The following is a 21,692-nucleotide window of genomic DNA, read 5'->3' on the forward strand; positions in this document are numbered from 1 at the left end:
TTAAAACTTTGTATCTTCAACAAAACATTGAGGTAGTTTTAAAAAACAACTACTTTTTTGCTCCTTAGTATCTCCGTTGGAAGTCAGTGCTGCTCTGGGATCAAACCATCATAAAATAAATATCGTACGGGGTATTTTTTTCAATTCTTACGTCTGTTGCTGAAGCTGGGAAATAACTCTACTGTTGGCTCCGCCCCTCTCTGGTGCCTAAATATCCAGGATACTGCAGTTGCTCATGTAAACAGGGATATGAGTGTCCTGGTTTCTCAGACGCATGTAAAAATACACATCGAGTTTTCGTTTTTAAGAGGTTACATGCCAACTCTGTTATTAAAACCATAAACAAAGATGGGTATAGAGTTTAACTTCTCTGTGAGCACCCCCAATAGAAGCTCCCCCCTCACTATAGTAAATACAGACCAGCCAAAGCCTCCACGAGATGGACTGAGGACATCCAGCTTTCACCTTAAAAAAGGCCTTTCTATTTCTGCAACAAAACCTACTGTTATTGTTTTCTTTAAAATTGTTTTGTTAAAGAGACTAGATACAAGTTGGTCATTTTATGCTCACTACTGCCACCTCAGGTCTTATTTGTAACTGCAGCTTCTATATTAAGTTCGTGCATGATGGCACTTCGGACCGAATTAACACCTTTTTGAGTGCAGGATTTTAGAGGCAGTTGTGGTGAACAGGTCTGAACTCATTCTACACATTAGGACATTGCTGGAACATGTAGGGGGATGAGCATACTTAGTTTGGACATTTTTAAACTCTGTATAGTCCCTTTAAGAAATCAATCCGTAATCCTGTAGTAGAAGTGAGAACAAGTCGTATTACTGTCAGTGTTGCTCCAGTTTGTTCCGGTCATGTTAACGTGAATGTTGAAGAAGAACTTGCTCATATAATTCAGTTTATTTTTGAGGAGAAACATCCAACCTTCTCAAGTCACAGATCCAAGGGAAGTCCCCAGTCATTATTATTCATGTCCAAGTAGAATCACAGGTGTATTTTGTCAAGCCTGGGCGAAAGTCGTGAAATTAGTTACCAAAATGCATGTCACAACTTGAAATTTACATCAAATAATTTCGCCCTACACTGCACTATAGCACAACTGTATTCATTTTAAACATTGTAACATTCAAGCACACAATTGCATACATCAATTGAAAAGTCTGTAAACCACAATAATAATATGACAAGATACTGGACCCAATCCTAGTTCAACCTTTGTGGATGCTCTGTATATTTTTCGGCCAAAACAGTGAAAAACACCCTGCCCTAAATCTGAAATAATGACATAAAATCTAGATGTGAATCTGAGGTAAAAGCAGAATTGTGCATACCACTTTTAGAAATGTTCACTTTATAGGGCCCTACATTGATTAGTGTAAGAGAGTCCAGGTCTGAGTGAGGTGTATCAAAATCAGACAGCACTCGACAGCAAGTTTTATCTCAAACTTTATTCGTTGTTGTATTTACCAACCAACAGTGCATTCCCAGGCTTGGCGGTTCATAAGGACCAGTGATGGAGGCCTTAAATGTTTGAACTTTGACTGGAGAAGGCCTCTGCAAAGATAATGCTAGTCCAATAATCCATTCAGTCTAGTTTGTTCAAGTCAGGTCCCTCCTCACGTCTTTTGATGCAACGTTCTTCGGAATATTTTGCTCCTGTTTTATTGGTCACTTAACAAAAAAAACAAAAACAAGTTGTTTCAGGAAGAGTCAGTGAGTCAGCGTCTAAGAGCATTGCACAAACTTTGAGCTGGTTTGTATCCCATTTTACCAAAGGGAGACCAACAAAAATATAGAACAAGTACAGACACAAAGTCACAAAGCAGCTCTGCGGTGGAGCCTTTAAAATTCTCTTTTGCATCCTTTGCTTTTCTATTCAGTTGATAAAGTTGGTTCTGTAAAGTAAAGCTTTTCACAACCATAAACCATTTTAGATCATTATTTTGTACATTTTGTTTATCGTCACAAAAACAACTGTTGACATTTTGACAAACACTTACCTCAAATGACATCAACATAAAGAGCAATAGAATATCACAGCCAGTGTGTGACCCCATCTTATTTTGTTGTGCTTTTCGCCTTAAAGCTACACAGATCTGGAAGCTGTTTTTTTTTGCACAGACAGTGTGTTGTCAGCTCACAATTACAGCGTCTGAGTCAGTTCTCCATTTACAGGGAGAAACGATCTGTGATCCCTCTGGACCATCATTGCACACTGGAGTGATTTAGCACTGCAAGACAAAAACAAGATGGCCGCCTGGTGCCTTGGAGAGCGGGGCATGATGGGAGGAGACCTATCCCTGAGAGGCCAGTTGGTGAGTGAACTGAAACCAGGGCAGCCATGGAGACAAGTGCAGTCCCTCTCTGTGATTTGTCCACGCCCCACTCCTCCGGGACAATCCGAACAGGAGCAGTGAGGCAGGCTTCATCCTGACACTGGCACAAAATCTACATCTATGCCATATTCACTCACTGTCAACTGTGTGATAGCCACTATCATTGTTGTGAGTTCAATGAGTATATATTTAAAAGTCTGTAGTGTAGCGAGGGCCTTTTCCATTTTCACATGTGTTTAAATGTGTGACTTTACACTTTCAAATTGTGAACCAAATTATGACCACTCTGTACTGTTCTTTAACTTTTAAAGAAACTCCAAAGCATTGTTTGTAATTGTCTGTTCCAGAGCTGACGATGGCCCAGTTCTCTCTCTTCCAGAGCCTCTTTGAATCATGCTGGTCTCCTCAACACATGACGCCATCTCTCCAGAGTCCCACTGACACACTTGAGTCCCTCAGCACCTCTTTACCACTAAAAACGGTGAGAGAAAACGTTCAGAAAACTCATTAATTTCAATGGATTGATATCAGTTCTTATCTTTAGCATTGGCAAAGGCACAAAGAGACCTCATTTCACCAATGACTACTGTAGATATCATTTGATGGCTATTTTACACGAGTTGCCACCTGCTGTTTCTATGGGCAGAGTAGGTACTGTATGAGACAATTTATGAGAAAACAGTTGAGTGGCAGCATGCCATGACAGAAAGCAATACTGCAGGTCTAACCTCTGCCCTTTACTGAGACTGTCCACAGCCGTGCGTGTACATGCAGAAGATGAGCTCGCTCACAGGAAACAGGGAACTGGGCTTCAATGCAATATGGAAATTTAGCTCATGCGTTACAACATGACTTACCAACCTTGTGTTTAACAAGTCGGGCAAATATAAGTCTTACATAGTGCTATTATTTATGAGCCACATGTTTTAAGAAAGCAATAGTCAACATTTTGAATGCTAAGCATTGAAAGCCACAGTATCAACAGCAGATGTAATGTATAATTGTATTATGCTTAAATTCTAGTTTTAGCAGACAAAATCTATTACAGAAAATCTCAAGTGGCAGACTGATCAAAGGCTTGTGTATCAGACTCTGGACACCCTGTGGAAATGTCTCACTATATAGTATTTGGACTTTAAAATAATATTTGAAAAGGTTTTCACAGTAGATCAATTGTCAGCCCTGAGGCACCTCTTGTCTTTCTGCTTTATCAACTTGCATTTTATGAGTGGTTTGGTCATTTTACGTTGAAGCTAGTTAGTTTTGTGAGACTGTATTTCTAGGATCTACATGAGGTCAATACTTGCATTTCCACAGGTGGAAAAGGCTCTGCCAAGAATAGATATAGTGCTGCTTGATCTACTGTAGAAAAACTTAAGAAACATTTTTTGGTCCAAACACTATTGTGTTTTCCTGATTGCCCCCTTGTTTCGAGTGGATTTGGAACAATCAATAGTAGACAGTTTCACCACATACTCCTTACATCAGCCCTAAAAAGTTGTATCTATTTGCAAACCGAGACTGGTACGACAAATTCAAATGAAATAGACCAGAATCACAAACAATTGATTTAGCCCTTGAATTAAAAAAACATCCAATAGAAAGACACGACAGCATCAGATAAACTTTTTACTATTGAAATATGCAAAGCTTTCCTGTGCCTGTTTTCCAGTCTGTCCTGATCCACGGACAATTAAACGTAAGCCCTCCTCCTGGTCATAATGGGAAGTTGGAACCCTATCCACGATTTTCTCAATTTCCATCAAAAGACAGAAATAAAAACATTGAGCTAAAGCATGTATTTGACTCCACAGATCAAATCAAAGCTCCTTTTCCAACTACTATATGAGTGTTATACATAATTTCTATGTCCCAAAAGGTAAGAGGATCGGACCGCTGAGGGAGAGAATAGGAATTTGACTGGTCTCCTGTTTATCCAAAGGTGGGGACAAGGCCTGTGGCTTCTATCAGAAGGTAAGAGGGAGGAGGGTCACGGTAGGTCGAAAGTCAAGAGGGTTGAGGGGGTCAAAAAGTCAAGGGTTTGGCGGCGCCTCTTTGCTGCTCTCCCGCTGTCCGTATTTGCTCATCTTCATCTCTGTGAGCTGGATGTACCGCAGCACGTTGGTGTCTGAAGAAATAACATGAAATTAGGTCAAAACATATTTTCACAAGCACTGCTCCATACCTAATATTGCACTTTGGCATATCTTTCAAACAACAATCACAATATTGTCTTATTATCTGTACTGAAACGTGTATGTGCAGTGAAGATGACAGTGAGCAGGTGTATGCCGATGTTCGTAATGTTTCGCACCTGTTGGTTCTCGATTCTTGGCCTCACGCAGGTAGCGCAGGGCACATTCGTAGTCTCCCAGGTGGTAGAAGGCGATGCCGGCCCGATACATGGCCTTGAAGTGGTCTCTCTGGTGACTCAGCACCTTCAGACAGTACTCCTTTACCCTCTCATAGTTCACCAGCTCCGACTGCAACAGGCACGCTGCAACACATAGGGGAGGGACAGAATGTCAACCAGGCTGTCGGTCTTAGTGAGAAAAAGTGACATGTCAGCCCTGTGAGGAAAACAGGGTTGGAATATTCTGCTGACATTTGGACTGTGTGTGTTTGAGTGCAGCCCATCCTCGGATTGTGTGAGCGGACAAAAATAGCTCTGATTTTGAAGGCACAAAGAACAGAGACCAAATGTCTGTTCAGTTCGATTGCTTTCACATACAAGTACGTAAGTGCAGTGGTGCAGAAGAAGCATATTTTTGTTACTCAGATATATATGTCTTATTATTTCATTTGCAGTTGCTGTTTGTTGTTTGTGAGTGCTGCAAGTTCTCGAGCCGCCTCCCATAATTTACTGAATGTCTCTCGCCATTGTTCTACGCCTTTATCTCTAAACAGTTTTATCTAATAAAGCCTTAGCCCCAAAAGATTTTAAAAAAGATTAAATTTTTCTTTGGAACATTAACATTGCTTGGGAATTTTGCCACAAACAACTGTGTAAAACTCTAAACATCAGCCGGAGTGACTCATGTTCTAGCATGATCACGAGCGCTTGAGTTTTATTTTGTGTCCAGTCGGCTTCTGCTTATGCAACGCTGTCCTCTGCACATCTCCTCTGTCCTTGACACCTCTGTGAGTAGCATGAGTCAGGGACTATTAGCCGTGAAGTCAGAGCGATGGAGGTGGAGGAGGTGAGAGAATGTGTGACACCAAGGGACAGTAAACACTAATGGCCCTGTTAGATTTGACAGAGGGGTCACTCCAAAAACAAAAGAAAAGAAGTTTTAGAATGCACAGTACGAAAGAAGATTGTCCGGATACAATTAAATGCAAAGATGAAATCTCCTTGTATTTTACATCTTACTGAAATATTTCCTGGTGGCCTCACTTCACTTCTACAAAATTCCTGGTTCGATTGGGTGGAGCCTATTCTCTGTCATGGTTTAGTCTCAAGGCAGTTTTAGTCCAGTTTAATTTATTGTTTTTTTTTTTTTTTTGAAAGGTAGTTGGTACATGATAGAAAATGTTTGAGAAAAATGGTGAAGATTGATGGTTCACTGCTGTCTACCAGCATTCCAGACTGCTATTGTGTCCTTGGGCAATGTGCACCCATCTTGCTTGTGTGCATGTGAATGTCAAAGGCAATTGTGTAATAGGTGGGGGTTGGAGAAGCAAGAGGGGGTACATTGTTCACAGCCAGTGTGCCAAGTGAATCAGATTCAGTAGTGCCCCAAACTGTGGAAAAAAAGGGCTGCAGAATCAAATTTTAAATCTTTTTATAAAACAGAAATAGTAATTCTAATGGCTGTGCTGTTAAATTAGGTTTCCCCCCATAAATCATGAAGCATTTTAAAGTCTCTCCAAAAACTCTGCATAATTGTCATTACACTGCTTTGATTTGTCTGTTTCTGCTTACTCTACCATGAATTGAAGTGCATATGATTATTTCAGATTATAAAAAGTATCTGCTGTGCATTCATTGGCACTGGTATGTGTCTTCAGTGATAGTACTATAGTAGTATTTGGCTCTTACCATACATTCCTTCATCATTTTGTGACTCATGCTTTTAGAGAAAGAAGCAGCAACAGCAGCACTATCATCTTTTCTATTAGGATTCACTGTGACTCAGCCCTGAGTGGAGACGGCAGGTCGGTCTGGAGTGTGTCCTCAAATGACCCCACTATGCGTCTCTTTGTGTGTAGCCTCTGTGAGCCTTTTTTGTTTTTTACTACTTGTTATTTTCCCACACTCTTGCTGATGGGTGGTGTATGACGCCAGTGGCTGATTCCCCTGGGCTGGTTTAATGATTTATTATTTATTTCAAATGATTATGACACCAGAGGTTCTCAAACCTTTCACACCAAGTACCACCAGCCTTAGATCAGGATCAAATCGGGACTAAACCAGGTCTAACAGGTCTAAAAAAAAAGGGTAAAATAGACCTACATTTAATGAACAATATAGGGCTGGGCTACATGGCATCAATTTTGTTTTCTAATATCTTGATTTTCTATTGGATTTTATTTATTCATAATAAAAGTAAATGCATGGAGCTGATTCGTGAACTCAGACATATCTTTAATCCAAACCTCAGCTCAAAGTACAGCAAATACCAGTTTCATTTAAGAGCAAACATGTCGATTATAAAATCCCATGACAATTATTGAGATTGACCAAAGTAGAGATTGTGATTTCGATTAATCAATGACTAAACCTCAAAACATCCAACTTGATTGCATTACTAAAGCCATTAAAATGGAAAAAGTCTAAAGTTGAAGAAGTCTGAAGAAGCCAAAGTACTACCAGTGGTACACGCACCACAGTTTGAGAACCACTGCTTTACAATGTACAACATTTGTTACAACACATTCATAACTCATAACCTCCCACTGTAAAAGTCAATTTAATTCTTGTGGTAGAAACCAGTTATGAAGATGTGCACAACAGGACTCCCTAAAAGTCCTGCATTTTGCTCAGGGCGATCATAAGTCAAACACTACTGCCAAACCCACGTATAACATAAAACTGATCCAAATCAGATCAACACAAAAGACATAACCTTAACCAGTTTAACAATTATACTCATATTAATTATCACACTCAAATATTTCAAACTCACTAAGGTATACCTAACCACCAACAATATCCCGGCCACTCACAATGCAATAGGCCAACGACACGACAACCCCACCCAAAAACTGGCAGGCCACCACATTCATAATGATGTTGGGCCTTTATGTGCGGTACGTGCATGATGGCCCCGTGTCTGGGTGCTCCGGTTTTCCCCCCATCAAACCAAATACCATGCCCAAAAGGCTAAATCGTCTAAACTTAGCTCAAGACCTGGAGATGGGTCATCTCTGGGCGCTGCATTGCGGCCGCCCACTCCGTATAACAGGTTGCCCCAGCAGCACCATTGAAATATAGGCCAAATGCAAAAGATACATTTCTCTACGGGGACAATAAAAGTTTACCATACCTACTCGACCACTCTGAACCCCAGAAAAAAAAGATAAAGGAAAGGTTAGGATAGGCCCTGTTCTTTCAAATCTCTGCGTATGGCACTACTGCTCTCGTGCCTCCTGTAGTGATCAACATGCTTTCAGGGATTATGTTACAGCAGCACATAATGATCTAATGGTGTGGACAGTTAGCTGGGCGTAACTTGCCCTTATACACACAGATAACAAGTGCACACACATTTTGGATTATTTCATGTTGACTGGATTCTTGCTTGTGTATTGTTGTATCCTTGAGCAATACACGGGCACCCATCCCACTTCTATGAATGTGCCGTTGATTTATAAAAGTGCTACGGACACAACAAAAGACTAATGTATAAGTTAGTTTAAACTTAGTCCATATAAAACCTGATGTCAGTTAATGGGCGAATGAATAAAACATGTAAGGTGGGGACTGTCTGGCCGCGCCCCGCTGGTCCATTAGCCAGATGAATATCAAAAGGGGGAAATGTCGAGTGTGGTGAGATACATTAAGGGTGTAATAAGGACGGGATCGTCAGAGGAGCCGGGATCAGGGCGGTCAATACAACAGCAAAGTGATATAAGTGCAGGCAAAGTGTCCTCAGCTCAAAGACACTGTGATATACAGGAATCTCTGTCAATACTCAGTTATTAGCAGGAAAATAAAACACTGAGTGGTATAATGCTATATGAATAAATGATCGACTTTTCCTTCACTTGACACAAGGGCTGCCGTGTATAACTGGATTAATTGTGATAGTCAACTATAAAAATAATCAGCCACCAATTTGTTAATCAATAGTTGTTACCTGATTTAAACACACAGCATCTAACACAGATTCACACCGCAGATCACCAAAGTTAATTCAACAGACCACAACAATTAACTTTTTGTGATTTTACTGGAAAATACTACTTATATTTGCTGTCAAGTAGTCGTTTGTTGGCATTACAAAAAATTAGATAAAATATGTAAAAGATTGCAGATAGAATTGTAAAATTATCTTTAATGCAGTATCAGGTGACGCCATATCTACAATGCAAGAAGTCACGGTATATTGCAAAATCACTGCAGTCTTCCATCTGAGATTTAGAAATTGTGCAAAAGTTATTAGTTTTAGTAACACTTTTCCTAATTTAGTTCCATTTTAGCCTTGTTTTATACTATATATCAAGATGTCAAGTTATCTGCACACTTGCATGGCACATTAAAGTGATCAGAAAATAACACCAACCCAAGACAGACGGCAAAACTTGCCAATTACTCCTCCTGTTCTGCTAGACACACGCAGGGCCAAGTCTCGTCTTATCAAATAAATATCAAATGAGCCCTTTTTGCTCATCACATAAACACGAGTTGTTGAAGTTCGCTGGTTGTCATGTGGCAACGGCACCGTGTATGAAGTGAGAGGGAGTGGTTCAAACATGCACAGCTGCTCTCACCACAAGCATCGTGTCTAAAAAGGAAACTGCCTTTCATTTGTCTGACGGAGACAAACCCTGAGAGGAAGAAAATGAAGGGGGCATACGAGGATACACAAAGAAAAATGACAAAACAGATGAATGAGAATGAGATTACACTTTGGTGTTCACAACAAAGGAATGTAATAACCTGCCCATCGATGCGTGTAGATCTATGTTCTCAAACTGTTCAGCTGGTGGTACTTGGGCCTCTCCAAAGTCAGATTTTTTAGGTGGTGCTTGGCTGTAGTTGAGATTCACATTCACATCGATTTCTCCAGATCACAAAACTAAAACTCATCGACTCATACCTACGCTTTAGGCATCCAGTGTCAGTGTTTAGACAGATAGTTGCAGTCCGAGCCCGGTACTGTCTCAACAGCCGCCCCTGCCGTATCCCATCCTTGTTGTTATGTTGTGCCTCACAGCGTTGTGTTGAGGCTGTCGCTCTCACAATTTGCCAGATGCTAGTTGGCTGCTCCCATATAACTCCGATATGACACGCAAGTGATTCAGTCGCACCATAAGAGCATCTCCTCATTAAATGCATTTCACTCGCAACAAATGCCGCAGATGATGCCTTTGAGGAAATGTCTCTGTGGCACAAAATACTGTCCCATAGAGCAGCCACATCCTCCTAATTGTCTGTTTGTTCAGATGCAGCGCACAGATACAGGCTGGAAAATGTCAATGTTAGAGATTCGACCAACTGCTCCGGCAAATACTGTGTCTCAAGTCACCCAACAGTTCAGAGCTGAACAAAGAAATCAAAGGTGTTCAATATAGGACTTGGATGTTGAGAGTTGTTCCATTTTGAGGACTTTTTACCATACAAAAGGATAAAGAGGCAATCCCATAACTCCAAAATATTAAAAGAAAATCATTCTGTTAACCGTGGACTGTTGGCCAATGCTGTCTATTTTCCTTTCCGCTCTATCAATTTGCACCTTCCTGTAATGTTCCTCGGTCCAAAAATAGTTGCTGACTCAAGATTAATGTTCAGCTCTTTAAATATTCATACATCTCAGACAGATATCCTCCTGCCCTGGTGGTGTCTCGCAACAGCCAAGGTACATCTTGGCTGGGTAATGTTAAGTGATACCTCTGAGGTATCAAAAAGTGCACTGATACCACTGAAAAATATGGTGTAGTATTCTGTTTTACTGTTCTAGACAAGATTTATCCACACAGGATAAATTTTAACAACATTTTAATTGTACTTTAATTTCATAATTGTTTAGTTTTTCTTTATATAGTGGTATCAAAACAATGTGAATAGTGCTCTTTGATTTAGGCTGTATTTTTATATATATCAATTCACAAAGCAATGTACAATATATCCAACATGAGAAATGAGAATCTACTCTCTTGAGAAAAGACGTGCATTGAAGTAGCAGATAAGGACAGTTTAATAGAGCCCAGATGGGACTTTTATTGGATAATATCTATAGTTGAGGCTGACACAGATGCAATTTAGTTGTGGGCCAAAGCCAACCCATAATATGATTTGTGTCGTTTACAGACACAGTGCAGATGCTTGCCTTTAGCTCTGCAGAGCTCTGCTTAGTTTATTACTGCAAGGAAACACGCACGCAGTAATAAAATGCATGCATTTTTGTCTGTTTACCATTCTAAACAAATAATTTTTGAGGGCTTCACAAAAAAACAAAAAGTCTAGCTCGAGTTGTTTCTAAGACAGAGGAAAAGCTGCCAAATAGTTTGGCACTGAAGGCATGTGAGTCAGCCAGCAAGTACAGTAGGCATAAATTTGAAGTCGAGGTGAACATTTCAAATACAATGCACTCCTTTTGTCATGTTTTCTTGTTGAAACACACTGGCAGCCCAATATGGAGCTCAACACCAGCGCCCAAAAGATCATTTAAAGATCATTTTCCACAGTGAGCTGTGAAGCTTGACAGAAGTTACACAACTGTGGGCTCATTCCTAATCGCACTACAGTTCATTTAGAGTAAAAATGATTAAATCTGTAAACATATTATTAACCTGTAATATTAATATAATTATTAGATGTGCTGTGCTGTTGAGGGCTCAAAAAAGGAGGCTGGCCTTCACTGTTGAAGCATCAACTCCACCTTTCAATTAGATGCCATCCAAATGGTTGTGCAGCAAGGACACTATTTCAATGTCAACCTCCTGCTAGACCCACAGAGATGATGAGGCTGTCAGTCAAAGCTCAGAAAGCCACTGACAGGTCTCGTGTCTGTGTTGAGTGGATAAATATAACAGTGCTATAGTTTACTATATCCAGGGAGAAGTGACTTTTGTGTGTCAAGAGCATGGACAGATTTCTCATTAAAATACTCTTAAATGGCGGAGACTGTCACTCATCAGTGCGTCAGCACAGTCGCACTGATTTCTCTCAACTGAAAACTTAAAAATAGATTTCAGATTTGACATATCATTTCACACAAGCAAAAACTAATAAGATTAAACCTATATAAAGCAGCTGACTCCCGTTCAGGAGCAGAATCAGCACCACCATTAGATGTGTGTGGTGTTACAGACAACAGTAAGATAAATATTGGAGAGTGTAAACCTTTATAGATTTAACTAATGTATCATTTGTTCAATATTGTAATGTGTAATATTTTTCAAGATCTGTCTGGATGAAGCAAAGTCTAAGCTTCCTTGAACAACCTTTCCTATAAATTACTGTATCTATGCAATTAAGCAGCTAAGCTATAACAAACTAACATGAAAACTAGCAAACCAGTGCCCCACATGTGTTGTTAATATTGTTGTTAAAATGCTGGACTCTGTCGTTCTTGACACACAGTTCCCTTGAATTGCCATACACAGCACACCCTCATAAATCTGTGTGGTCTTGACTACTATACTCACTGATCACATAAATTTTGCTTAGCTGCCTGTCTTCTGCTCGTGACAGACGAGGAAGATAATTTACCCTCTGAAAGGAGTCATGTGGGCCTTCTGGGACTGCTGCACAGATCCAAACTTGACTATTCCTAATCACGCATAGGTCACAAAGCATTGCTCTGCTGCCTGTCAATAGCTTTTATTGCAAAGTGGTAAAGTACAGAGAGTGCTCAATGCTGTACCATCTGCAGCTCTGGCACACCACTTCCTTCCCTCCCCCTCTCCCCCTGCCAAGGCCTAGGTACATGTTCTCTTCCAATAGTTCTTATTTTTACAATGTGTTGACTATGTACAGTTCAGTGTTCCCCAGTGAAGTAACTGGCAAGAGATGAGAGTGTTGAGTTTTGGTAGAAATTCAGTCATTGTGAGTTATCTAGTGGGTAAGAAAGTTGACTTCATATTATTACGATGTCCATGGTACTAAGCAACCCTGTTCATGCCGTAGTCAGGGCTGGGATCACAGCTTTGACTCAGAAGAATACAACCCATACATTTTAATGATGTGTCATTTTGGAGGATACAACATCGAGCCCAAAGTACAGCCAGTTTATATCAACTTCTTATCTTACAGGCATCTTATCTTAGTCACCTTCAAAGAATAGTATTTATATAATTATATTAAAGTTATGCTTGATATGTAACTGCATTTAAATACTCATTGCTGTATGTATCTTACTGAAATTACTCTTAGTACATTGGGTGTAGAATGGCTATAGCCTGGCATCCACACAGGAGAGTGCATGACTGGCCAGGTTGGATAAGGGCAGCTATGTGTCCGTCAGTCAGCCCGAGGGCAGAGAACCTGAAGCGGTGCGTTCATGTCTATCATGTCCATCATCCTGTCTGTATCCCTATGTAAATTTTAACACGTATGAGAGACTTTGTGTCTATTACTGAAGACATGCTGCTCATACAGTCCTGTTTGAGGCAGCAGTGGGGAAAGGCCCACTAATGTTGCCATGGTGATTGTGGCCCCCTGTAGTGTGGCACCAGACCATTCCTCCTCCCCCTTTTTTTCTCCTCCACTCTGCTTTACTACACTCTCTCTCTCTCCAGGCCCATGTTTCCATAAATGATCTCAGCTTCCTTCTGCTGACACCACATGCACTTTGGATTTTCAACTGTAATTGTTCTTTTCCAGTCCCTCGCCCGTTTGTCACACCACACTGGCCTCCAAAATGTCCCCCATTGGCCACAAGACAGGCATCAGAGTGAGGCCACCTTCACTGCATCCTGCGCTGAACTGACTGGCCTGGAAAACAGAAGCTTGTCATGCTAGCCCAAAGAAACAGTGGTTACATGTTCAATGGGCAGCAATGAATGAATTTTGATTTCTAAGCTCAGCACTCAGCAAAAAGTGTTATTCCATTAGACTCAATATTGAGGATCCAAATGGACATCCGCTCTGAAATGCTGAAATGAGTAAGAAAAGATACAGTCTGGTTTGACCTTCCCTGTCTGTTATGGATGGGGCCATTTGTGCAATGACCTGGTCTGGGAGAAAGCTCGTTTATCGGTGAGAGGGTTGTTCGTATTAAGTAGATGGTCGGTAAGTCAGTAAATACATTTGCATCGGTGGCTTCTAATCTTTGGTCTGAATTGCCCAGTGTTATGAATACAATTTTAAGCACCAACATCCAACCTTTTTGAAACAAATACTTGGCTATACAAGCTTAGATTGGCCTGAATAAAGTTGCCACAAGGCGATTTTGAAAAGGTTGTTTTGCTGGTCACCAAGAATCTGATCGCCCTAGTTGTCTTGATGTAGTGCTGCACTTGTTTTGTCATTTCCTGGTTTCATTTATGTCAGGTCTCAAAAAGGGAAATACATAGTAAGATATAGGCAGGCTTTTAATGCTGTGTCTGTTGTCTACTACAAGTCTTGAGTCATAAATTAGGCTTTATGATTGTCTTGCTATATGTGGACGGATTTGAAGTCTGCACTCCATTGTAGTGAATCCACTGCACTGAAGCGCTGTCTCCAACACCCTGAGTTATGACATGTTTTGCTGTTGAGTCTCACCTGTGAGGCTGTCGTAACACTCGATCTCAGTGCTCTCCACGGCACTGCGCTGCTCCTCGGTCAGCTTGGCCGCCGCTTGGTTCAGCAGGTTCACCTCGGAGCCCGTGGTGTTGTCGGCCACATGCACGCCTTTGAGCTGGAGCAGTGCGCGGTGGTATTTTCCTATCGCTTCCCGAAATTTCTTTTCTTTATAACAGCGGTGACCCTCCAGTTTAAAGTCGATAGCTTTCTGAATCTTTGCCTCCATATCCATTTCCGCTGAACCGCTTCGGTACCCGTCTCCTCCTCCGGCAGCGGCGGCCAGACTCCGGCCCCCGGTCTCCGGGTAACTCTTCAGGCTCTTGATCTGGTGCTGCTTAGCCTCCATGTCCCTCAGTGACAGCGGCGGGAGTGGGCCATGCTGCTCCGGCACATACGCGTGTTTTAGGGATGACTGGACCAACGTGCTGTGCATAAAGGATTGCTCACGAAAGACCGAGTAAAAAACACACTATCTGGATTTTAAGGCGCTTGGAGATCCGACTACAGCTTACAGTTAAGACAATATGCTCCGACTGGATCAGGATATTAAGTCACAGGGAATATACAGTTCCGTGACGAGAAAAACACGGTCTTGACGGAATGGTTTGTGCGTAGAGATGCTCGAGGCAGCGCAGCTTCAGCACCACAGACAGCGCACACAGCCGCAAAGCACTGTGGGAAAAACACAAGTCGTGAGCGCGAAGGGATGCTGCAGTCGAGATATTACGGCGAGACAAAGATGGAAGAGAGCAGATATGATCTAAATCGACACACACGGAACAAATCACATTTACAAACGGGTTACAAATAGATAACATTTGTCTAAAATTGAATATTACATTACAATTACTATTACAATCGCCAAGACGGCACGCTACAGCCGGAGTCACATAATGGCCAATTATTGAAGGGCATTATATTCTGAAAGGCTCATGCATAGACTTCAGAGAATGACGTCAGCCCGTTGTTTGATAGAAGCATTATGAGCCAAATGGCATTTGAACCGTGGTGCTATGAACGTATATTTATCTGAATGTCCTATTGCAACGTTGCATTTTGTTCAAAGTCAAGTCTGATTACTTCAGCCGATGTGGTTCTCAAGGAGAAACAGCAAGGCATCAGCAAGAGGCGGCAGCTAAGAGCTGACAGAGAGGCAGTGACACCAGGTGGACATGAACTGCCTGCAAACATGAGCCATTGTGATCAGTTTTTATGTCCAAAATGTAAAAAGTAGAAGCTTTTTTTTTGTTAACAAATGCTTTTATAAACCACTGGCTATGTTGTTTTCAGTGGTAAGATAAAAATTATAGCATAACATTACTAGGGCCGGGACAAAATATCGGATCGGACTTGGACCGGATACCAAGTATCGATACTTTATCAGGTATCGAAATACTTTCAATACTTGTGTTTGGTGGCATTTTTATCCTGCACTCCTTTGTTTTTCAGTGACAGTTACAGGACTTTGTTACATTTTGTGTTAATGCACTTTTCAATCATACACTTAAAGGTTAAAATGGCATTTGGTTTAAAAACTTTGGACACATGACTTTTTACACATTTTAAGGTAAACATATCACTTGTTATAATTACTTACTGTATCGCAATACATATCGGATCGGCCCCTGGGTATCGTGATATGTATCGGATCGTGACAAAGTGGATCGTCCCAACACTAGACATTACATTCTTCACACTTAAGAGGTCAGACAAGTCTTTAATTTAAAGACATTTTTATTAACAAAGTCCTTTTTTCCCAAATCGAAACCAATTTTTTGTTTTACCCTATACACATTTTCAAAGATTTCAACTCATGTTTTCTTTTTTTTTATATATAAAAGGGATTGAAGTGATTTGTAAACTTCAAATGGAGTAAGCAAAGGTAACGTCGTACACGGGTGAGATTTCCAGCAGGGGACAGCCTGGTGGCCGCACAATGTGATACAATAATGCCCACATAGGAAAAAGATTAACAGTACTTTGGACTTTGTAAATAGTCTACTTCAATAAGCATGAAATAACAAATTCTACAAACAGTAAAGGTTTGCAGTCAGACTACAACCCACACAATATAGGATATGTGCAGTGCTTTTGTGGTTCAAGTGAAGAAAAGCTACTCAAAAATACATCTTTCTATATGAACAAAAAGATGTAAAATAAACATTAAATACATCAGATGGAGGGGCAAAATGTAAAGATAACACAAAATCACCCCGCAGTTATAGTCCTTTACCACTGCTGCCCTCCTTCCCATCTGTCCATCATGTTTCATATCCTTTTTCTGCCACACGAGGGGCACTGAAGCAGCATTATAATACACAGGTAGAATTTGCTTTAAAAAAATAAAATAAAAATATCAGGCAGCCTCATGCTCATGCCATGTTCTAAAACGTATTTCTAAAAAAAACACCATCAGATTAAAAATAACATTTACTAACTACTGTTTATTTAAAGGTTTAACTTTTTGATGGCAATATAAATAATGTGACCTAAATCTAATTAGAACTAACCATGACCTACAAGGCAGGACCGTTACTGTCCATTGACAAAGTTTCCAGCGAAATGCCGGGGAAATAGGAGATCCAGATCAGATAGCATATTTAGAAACACATATAAAAATGATCTGTGTTAGGTTTTCTTGTTGCCAAGTCTCTTGAAAACACTGACGGCTCGAGCATCCATTTGTGCGCTGTGACCGTCCCCCGCAGCCCCTGCTCCTGTGCTGCTGCTCACTTTGGAACTGGCGATGATCAGTCTCTCCTGTGCCTTGGGCTTCGTGCTCGTCACTCTGTTGTCCTGTTCGTCGGCAGGAGGGGAAGCAGAACCCGGGTGTGTGCCCAGTCTCTGAAGCACACTCATTTTCGCCGGGGGAAGGCCATTAACGGTGGAGGAGGTAGGAGTGTCAGAAGATGGGAGTTTGAATTTGCCTCCCAGTCGGCGCAGGGATGTGGGCTTTGAAACCACAGGCTCCTTCTTTGGAACGGGCAACGTCTTCTTAAGGACACCGGCGTACTGAAGCACGGATCCTTCTCCATCGCTGTCGTCACCATTGTTCAAGACGGTCGGTGCCTTTGTCGGGTCTTCTTCACGGGTTAAATCCAGTCGACTGAACACGCCGGTGGGCTGACAGAACATTGACACGGTGAATAAAAAAAACTTGAGACTAAAAAACCTCTCCATAAACAAAACCAGCTTACCTTATTATTGGTTGTACTTATGTCTACCTTTGATTCAGCTCCAAGTCTTGCGAACACAGATGTGCGCTTTAGACCTGTACAGCAGCAGGTGTGCCAAAAAAACAAATTACAAACTACAATTGCTAAACTCCACCCAATTAGAGACTTAAAGGGATATTTCAGGATTTTTGACATAGGGCCTCATTTCCTAGTTATCCAGAGTGTTGCTGATTTCTGGAGATATTTTTTTGGTAATTTATGCAGTTCTTATATTTGAAGAGTTTCGTGGCGCTAGGCTAGTGCAAGGCTAGCACATTTCTACGATATCAGGGAGCCTGCATTTAAAACAGTCCGACACTCCACAGAGCACCTGAGACAAATCACTTATAACACCAGACTAACCATATAAATATCTGTATCGATAGAGTAATTTTAACCATTTTGCATTTAAAAGAACTTGTATTTGAGCAGCATCAGCTTCGTGGTTGTATAAGCTACGCAGCGGCGGAGTGATCTGCTAGAAAATAGTCCCTCAAAATGCAGTCAGTTATATTCCCAAAAAAGTGATTTGCCTCAGGTGCACTGTGGAGCGGGTCAGACTGTTTTTTTAACGCAGGTTAGCTGATACCGTAGAAATGCGCTAGCCTAGCACAAGCCAAGCGCAACAAAACTCTTCAAATATAAGAACTGCATGAATTACAAAAAAAAAAACATCTCCAGAAATTAGCAACACTCTGGATAACTAGGAAATGAGGCCCGATGTCAAAAATCCTGAAATATCCCAGGATCGAACAGGATTTTCACCATCATATTAAAATTAATCTAGTGTATTGATCTTTGAAACATGCCTGATAGTAAGGAAAAGCTACAGAAAGCAAAAGATTTTTCAGAAAATTTATAAATTCATATTAGCCAGCACCATCATGCAGTTAGTCTAATTTAGCTTGAAGAATAGCTTGAAAGATAGATCAAGAAATGTAACTGCAAAGGAAGAAACTACACTGTATGGCCCAAAAAAAGTGACAAATCCCCCCAAAAAGTCAGACTAATATTTCGCTGGACCATCTTTGATTACGACATGCATTCACTGTGGCACCGTTTCAATAGGCCTCTGCAATGTCACTAGATTTATTTACGTCCAGTGTTGTAATACTTCTTTACCAAAATCTTGTATGAACGATCGGAATAATAATGGTCAATAATGGTTCCCCACATCCTTACAGTTTTTAATAATGGTTTTACAAGGGGACACATGAGTAACCTGTATTAAGTTAGAAGGCTGCACAAACGATAGCTTGAATTTAATTCTGCTCAAACTATACATTTGAGTGATGATTTTTTTTTTTGGTCAGACAGTGTATTATTTGTTTAATATGCAGACCAGTTTAGGTTTGATCATTTGACCTCTTGTTAGTAGTGATTAGTTGAAGTGAGCGACTGCACAAGCACGATACTGTGCCCCTCCTCTACAGGTCGAGCCTACCTTTCTTGGCCTGCTGGGCCAGGATGAGGCGTGTACGTGCCGTAGTGCCTTTGGGCATGTTGATGATGTACTTGCCTTCCATCTCAGCTGTCACACGTCGACGCTTCACTGCGGACTCACTGTTCCCTTCATCTGCTTGTTGACTCACCACTAGCAAAGATCACAGCAGATGTTAAGCAGGTGTAAAGAATGTTTTCTTCAATGGTTTAAGTGGATAATAGGGTGTTTTCACGAACGTCACAAATCTGGTTCAGACCCGGATGTGCCGCCATGCTGGAGATACAGCTCACGCCAATTAACGAGACGGATTATCAATTTAGGACAAAAACGCAAGGTTTCGCGATAAACCCTCGAGATCAGACCCCGAAAATTTCTCACAGTTGAACAGTTTTACAGCGAAAGACTGAAAACCCCAACGTTTTATTAACAAACTGAAGTTCCAAACGGAGGCCAGTTTGTTCAGTGGCGTAAGTGAATCCATTTTCTCATCAATATTTGATATCATGCTCTTTATACGAAATTGACATAACTCTCTTAGAAATGTGTGTAATTTTTTAACATTATATGTCCCACGTACCAGCTACAAGATAAGCTGCGCAAATTTGGATGTTATCCACATTTTTTCCTCCCAAATTCTAATTGAGGCTCGCAACCCATAATCTTCCCCTTTATTTAGATGATTGTTCTGTCTGCTCTGCCTTATTATGCACTTCTCTGGGTTAATACTGCAAAGTAGTTTCTCTGTCTCATCTATTGCGACAGCCGAGAACGCGACATAAATTGACCATTTTGCAGTTTCAAACTTCGCAGCACTGTTGGTTTTGATAGAAAGGTATATGGGTGAGTATCGCCATCATGTCCGACTTCGGAAAAGTGACGTCACGGGCAAACACACTATAGGAACTGGCACAGACATACCTGCTTTGTTTTTTTTAGTTCCTGGCACATTAGACACAGTGACGGAAAGGCGGTTGTCACTTCGTCGCACTGGAGTTGCTGGTGGAGATTCATGGCTTAATGCATTGGCAATCATTCGAGTGGCGGCTGAAAAAAGAATTACATGTCATTTACTTTGGTGTTTATTATTTGAAGCTAATTAGCCCAAAGCTTTTAACGGTTGATACTTACGTGTATTGGCTGTCCTTCGCAGTTCAGCTTGCACACTGGTCTGTCCTGAGGAAATGGCTTCTGTGGCCATTTTACACATGTCCTGTCAGGTTCGACAGTGTTTAATGAAGAACTATGAGAAACAAAAAACTCTTCCCATTTCTTTTCTTTTTATGTTTACTTACCTGCCGGTACACTTGTTTGGCATGTTTAAGAATGGCAATAATATCGCCAATGACAGTGATTCCAAGGTCCATCATTATGTCTTTACTTAGATCCATTAGCATGTTCTTTTGAATTCTGTGTAATAGGAATCAAGTTACAAATATATTCAAAGAAGTCCCTTCAATTGCATGGTTAGTGTTAGTTACCTGTTGTCTACAAAGGAGACGGCATAATTGACTGCCAGGCTGGCTGGTATTCCAGCGTCCTTAAAAAACTGAATCCACTCTGAAGTAGCTAGAAAGTGTTCCAGAAGAAGATATGGTAAGATAGGACTTTATTGAGCTCACAATGGGGAAATTCACGTGTCACCATCAGCTCTCAACAACACACAGGAAATGTGCAATCAAAGAAGAACAGGATAATGTACAACTAATAGTAAATAGAAATATATTGAGTACAATGTATACAAAAAATCTTAAAAGGGAGCAAAATAATAAAAATTAGAACCGAATATAAAATATGCCAATGTTGGCAGTGAAACGTTTACAGTCATAGTGCAGATGATTGATAAAATCACACTATTGCACAAAGCACGTGTTTTTGCATAGAACTTATGGCACATGAGTTATAAATAACTGCACACTTGATTAAAAGAGTTTACATAAATAAAGCTTTACTCAGAACATTGTATTTAACATAGAGACGTATGATAATAAGTCACTACGTGTTGAAACTACTTAGTAAGTGATGAAAACGAGAAGACCCCCAACAACAGCTGCTCCACAGAAGGCTCTGCCCAGACTTATATGGGACTGAGGAATCTGAGTTGGGGCTAACGGGGTAACGTGCACTTCCAACACACAACGCAAATCTTTTATTAGACTATATTCAGCACTGATAAAGAAAAATACAAAATGAATGACGATACGATGTGTATCCTAAGGAAAACTCCGCGAATCAGCGCGGAATAGAATTGAAAAGGTGTCATGATCATCCAAAATGTGTGTGCTCGAGTACATACACTGTAGAGATAGGTTTTTGTGTGTTTTATATAGACAAAGTTGGCGTATTGCATGCATCTGAAAAGCTAAAGAATAACACATTAGCAGTAGCCACATTAGCTTTCCAGGCTCACACGCATTCTGTCCTTGGTAATCCTCACCACACAGAGTCATCGCCAAACTCTTCAATTACAAGATAACATAGCCTCCATCATGTCTCCTTTATTCCAATCAGATAGTTTAGGATCACGCACATTAAGAAGGTTTTCAAAGCGGTTTTTACCTGTGCTCTCGGACGCCATGGTTGCAATAAATGGGCTATGACGTCACGGACAGGACGCGCACGCTTTGCGTCCCTTACGTAACTTCCGTTCTTTACATGCAATGCGGAAGTAATGCGCAAGGGGGCGACAAAGACTGATCTTAGAACAAGGCGACTCCCATAGAGCTTTATACATGTATGGGATTGATTCACGGGCTAAAGTTGTCTTTCCTTGAAATTAGGCGCTTCTTTCA

The 21,692-nt window shown here is 40.9% G+C and overlaps 2 protein-coding genes across 2 annotated transcripts; both read right to left on the bottom strand.

Annotated features, from left to right (window-relative positions):
- Positions 1-2,163: 2,163 nt before the first annotated feature.
- On the bottom strand, positions 2,164-15,022 carry ttc9b (tetratricopeptide repeat domain 9B). Its single transcript, XM_079554446.1, has 3 exons — positions 14,224-15,022; positions 4,663-4,845; positions 2,164-4,476 (listed from the first exon to the last, which is right to left on the bottom strand). The coding sequence occupies exons 1-3, from the start codon at positions 14,675-14,677 to the stop codon at positions 4,382-4,384; spliced, it is 732 nt and encodes a 243-aa protein (XP_079410572.1). The 5' UTR covers positions 14,678-15,022; the 3' UTR covers positions 2,164-4,381.
- Positions 15,023-15,983: 961 nt separating this feature from the next.
- cUnh19orf47 (chromosome Un C19orf47 homolog) lies at positions 15,984-21,530 on the bottom strand. The gene is given in 8 exon segments (XM_079569879.1): positions 15,984-17,393; positions 17,396-17,515; positions 18,904-19,053; positions 19,822-19,947; positions 20,032-20,113; positions 20,196-20,310; positions 20,382-20,469; positions 21,460-21,530. Coding segments are annotated over 8 exon segments (1,221 nt in total). The 5' UTR covers positions 21,479-21,530; the 3' UTR covers positions 15,984-16,872.
- Positions 21,531-21,692: the final 162 nt, after the last annotated feature.

The sequence above is a fragment of the Gobius niger genome (assembly GCF_951799975.1).
Source record: "Gobius niger genome assembly, chromosome: 1".
Lineage (NCBI taxonomy): Eukaryota > Metazoa > Chordata > Actinopteri > Gobiiformes > Gobiidae > Gobius > Gobius niger.

Bases quoted from the DNA above. Each gene is read 5' to 3' on its own strand.
- ttc9b (XM_079554446.1), bottom strand. From the start codon at position 14,677: ATGCACAGCACGTTGGTCCAGTCATCCCTAAAACACGCGTATGTGCCG. The intron at 4,846-14,223 runs GTGAGACTCAAC...TATGTGTTGCAG, and splicing joins GTGTTACGACAGCCTCACAG to CGTGCCTGTTGCAGTCGGAG. The intron at 4,477-4,662 runs GTGCGAAACATT...TTATTTCTTCAG, and splicing joins CAAGAATCGAGAACCAACAG to ACACCAACGTGCTGCGGTAC.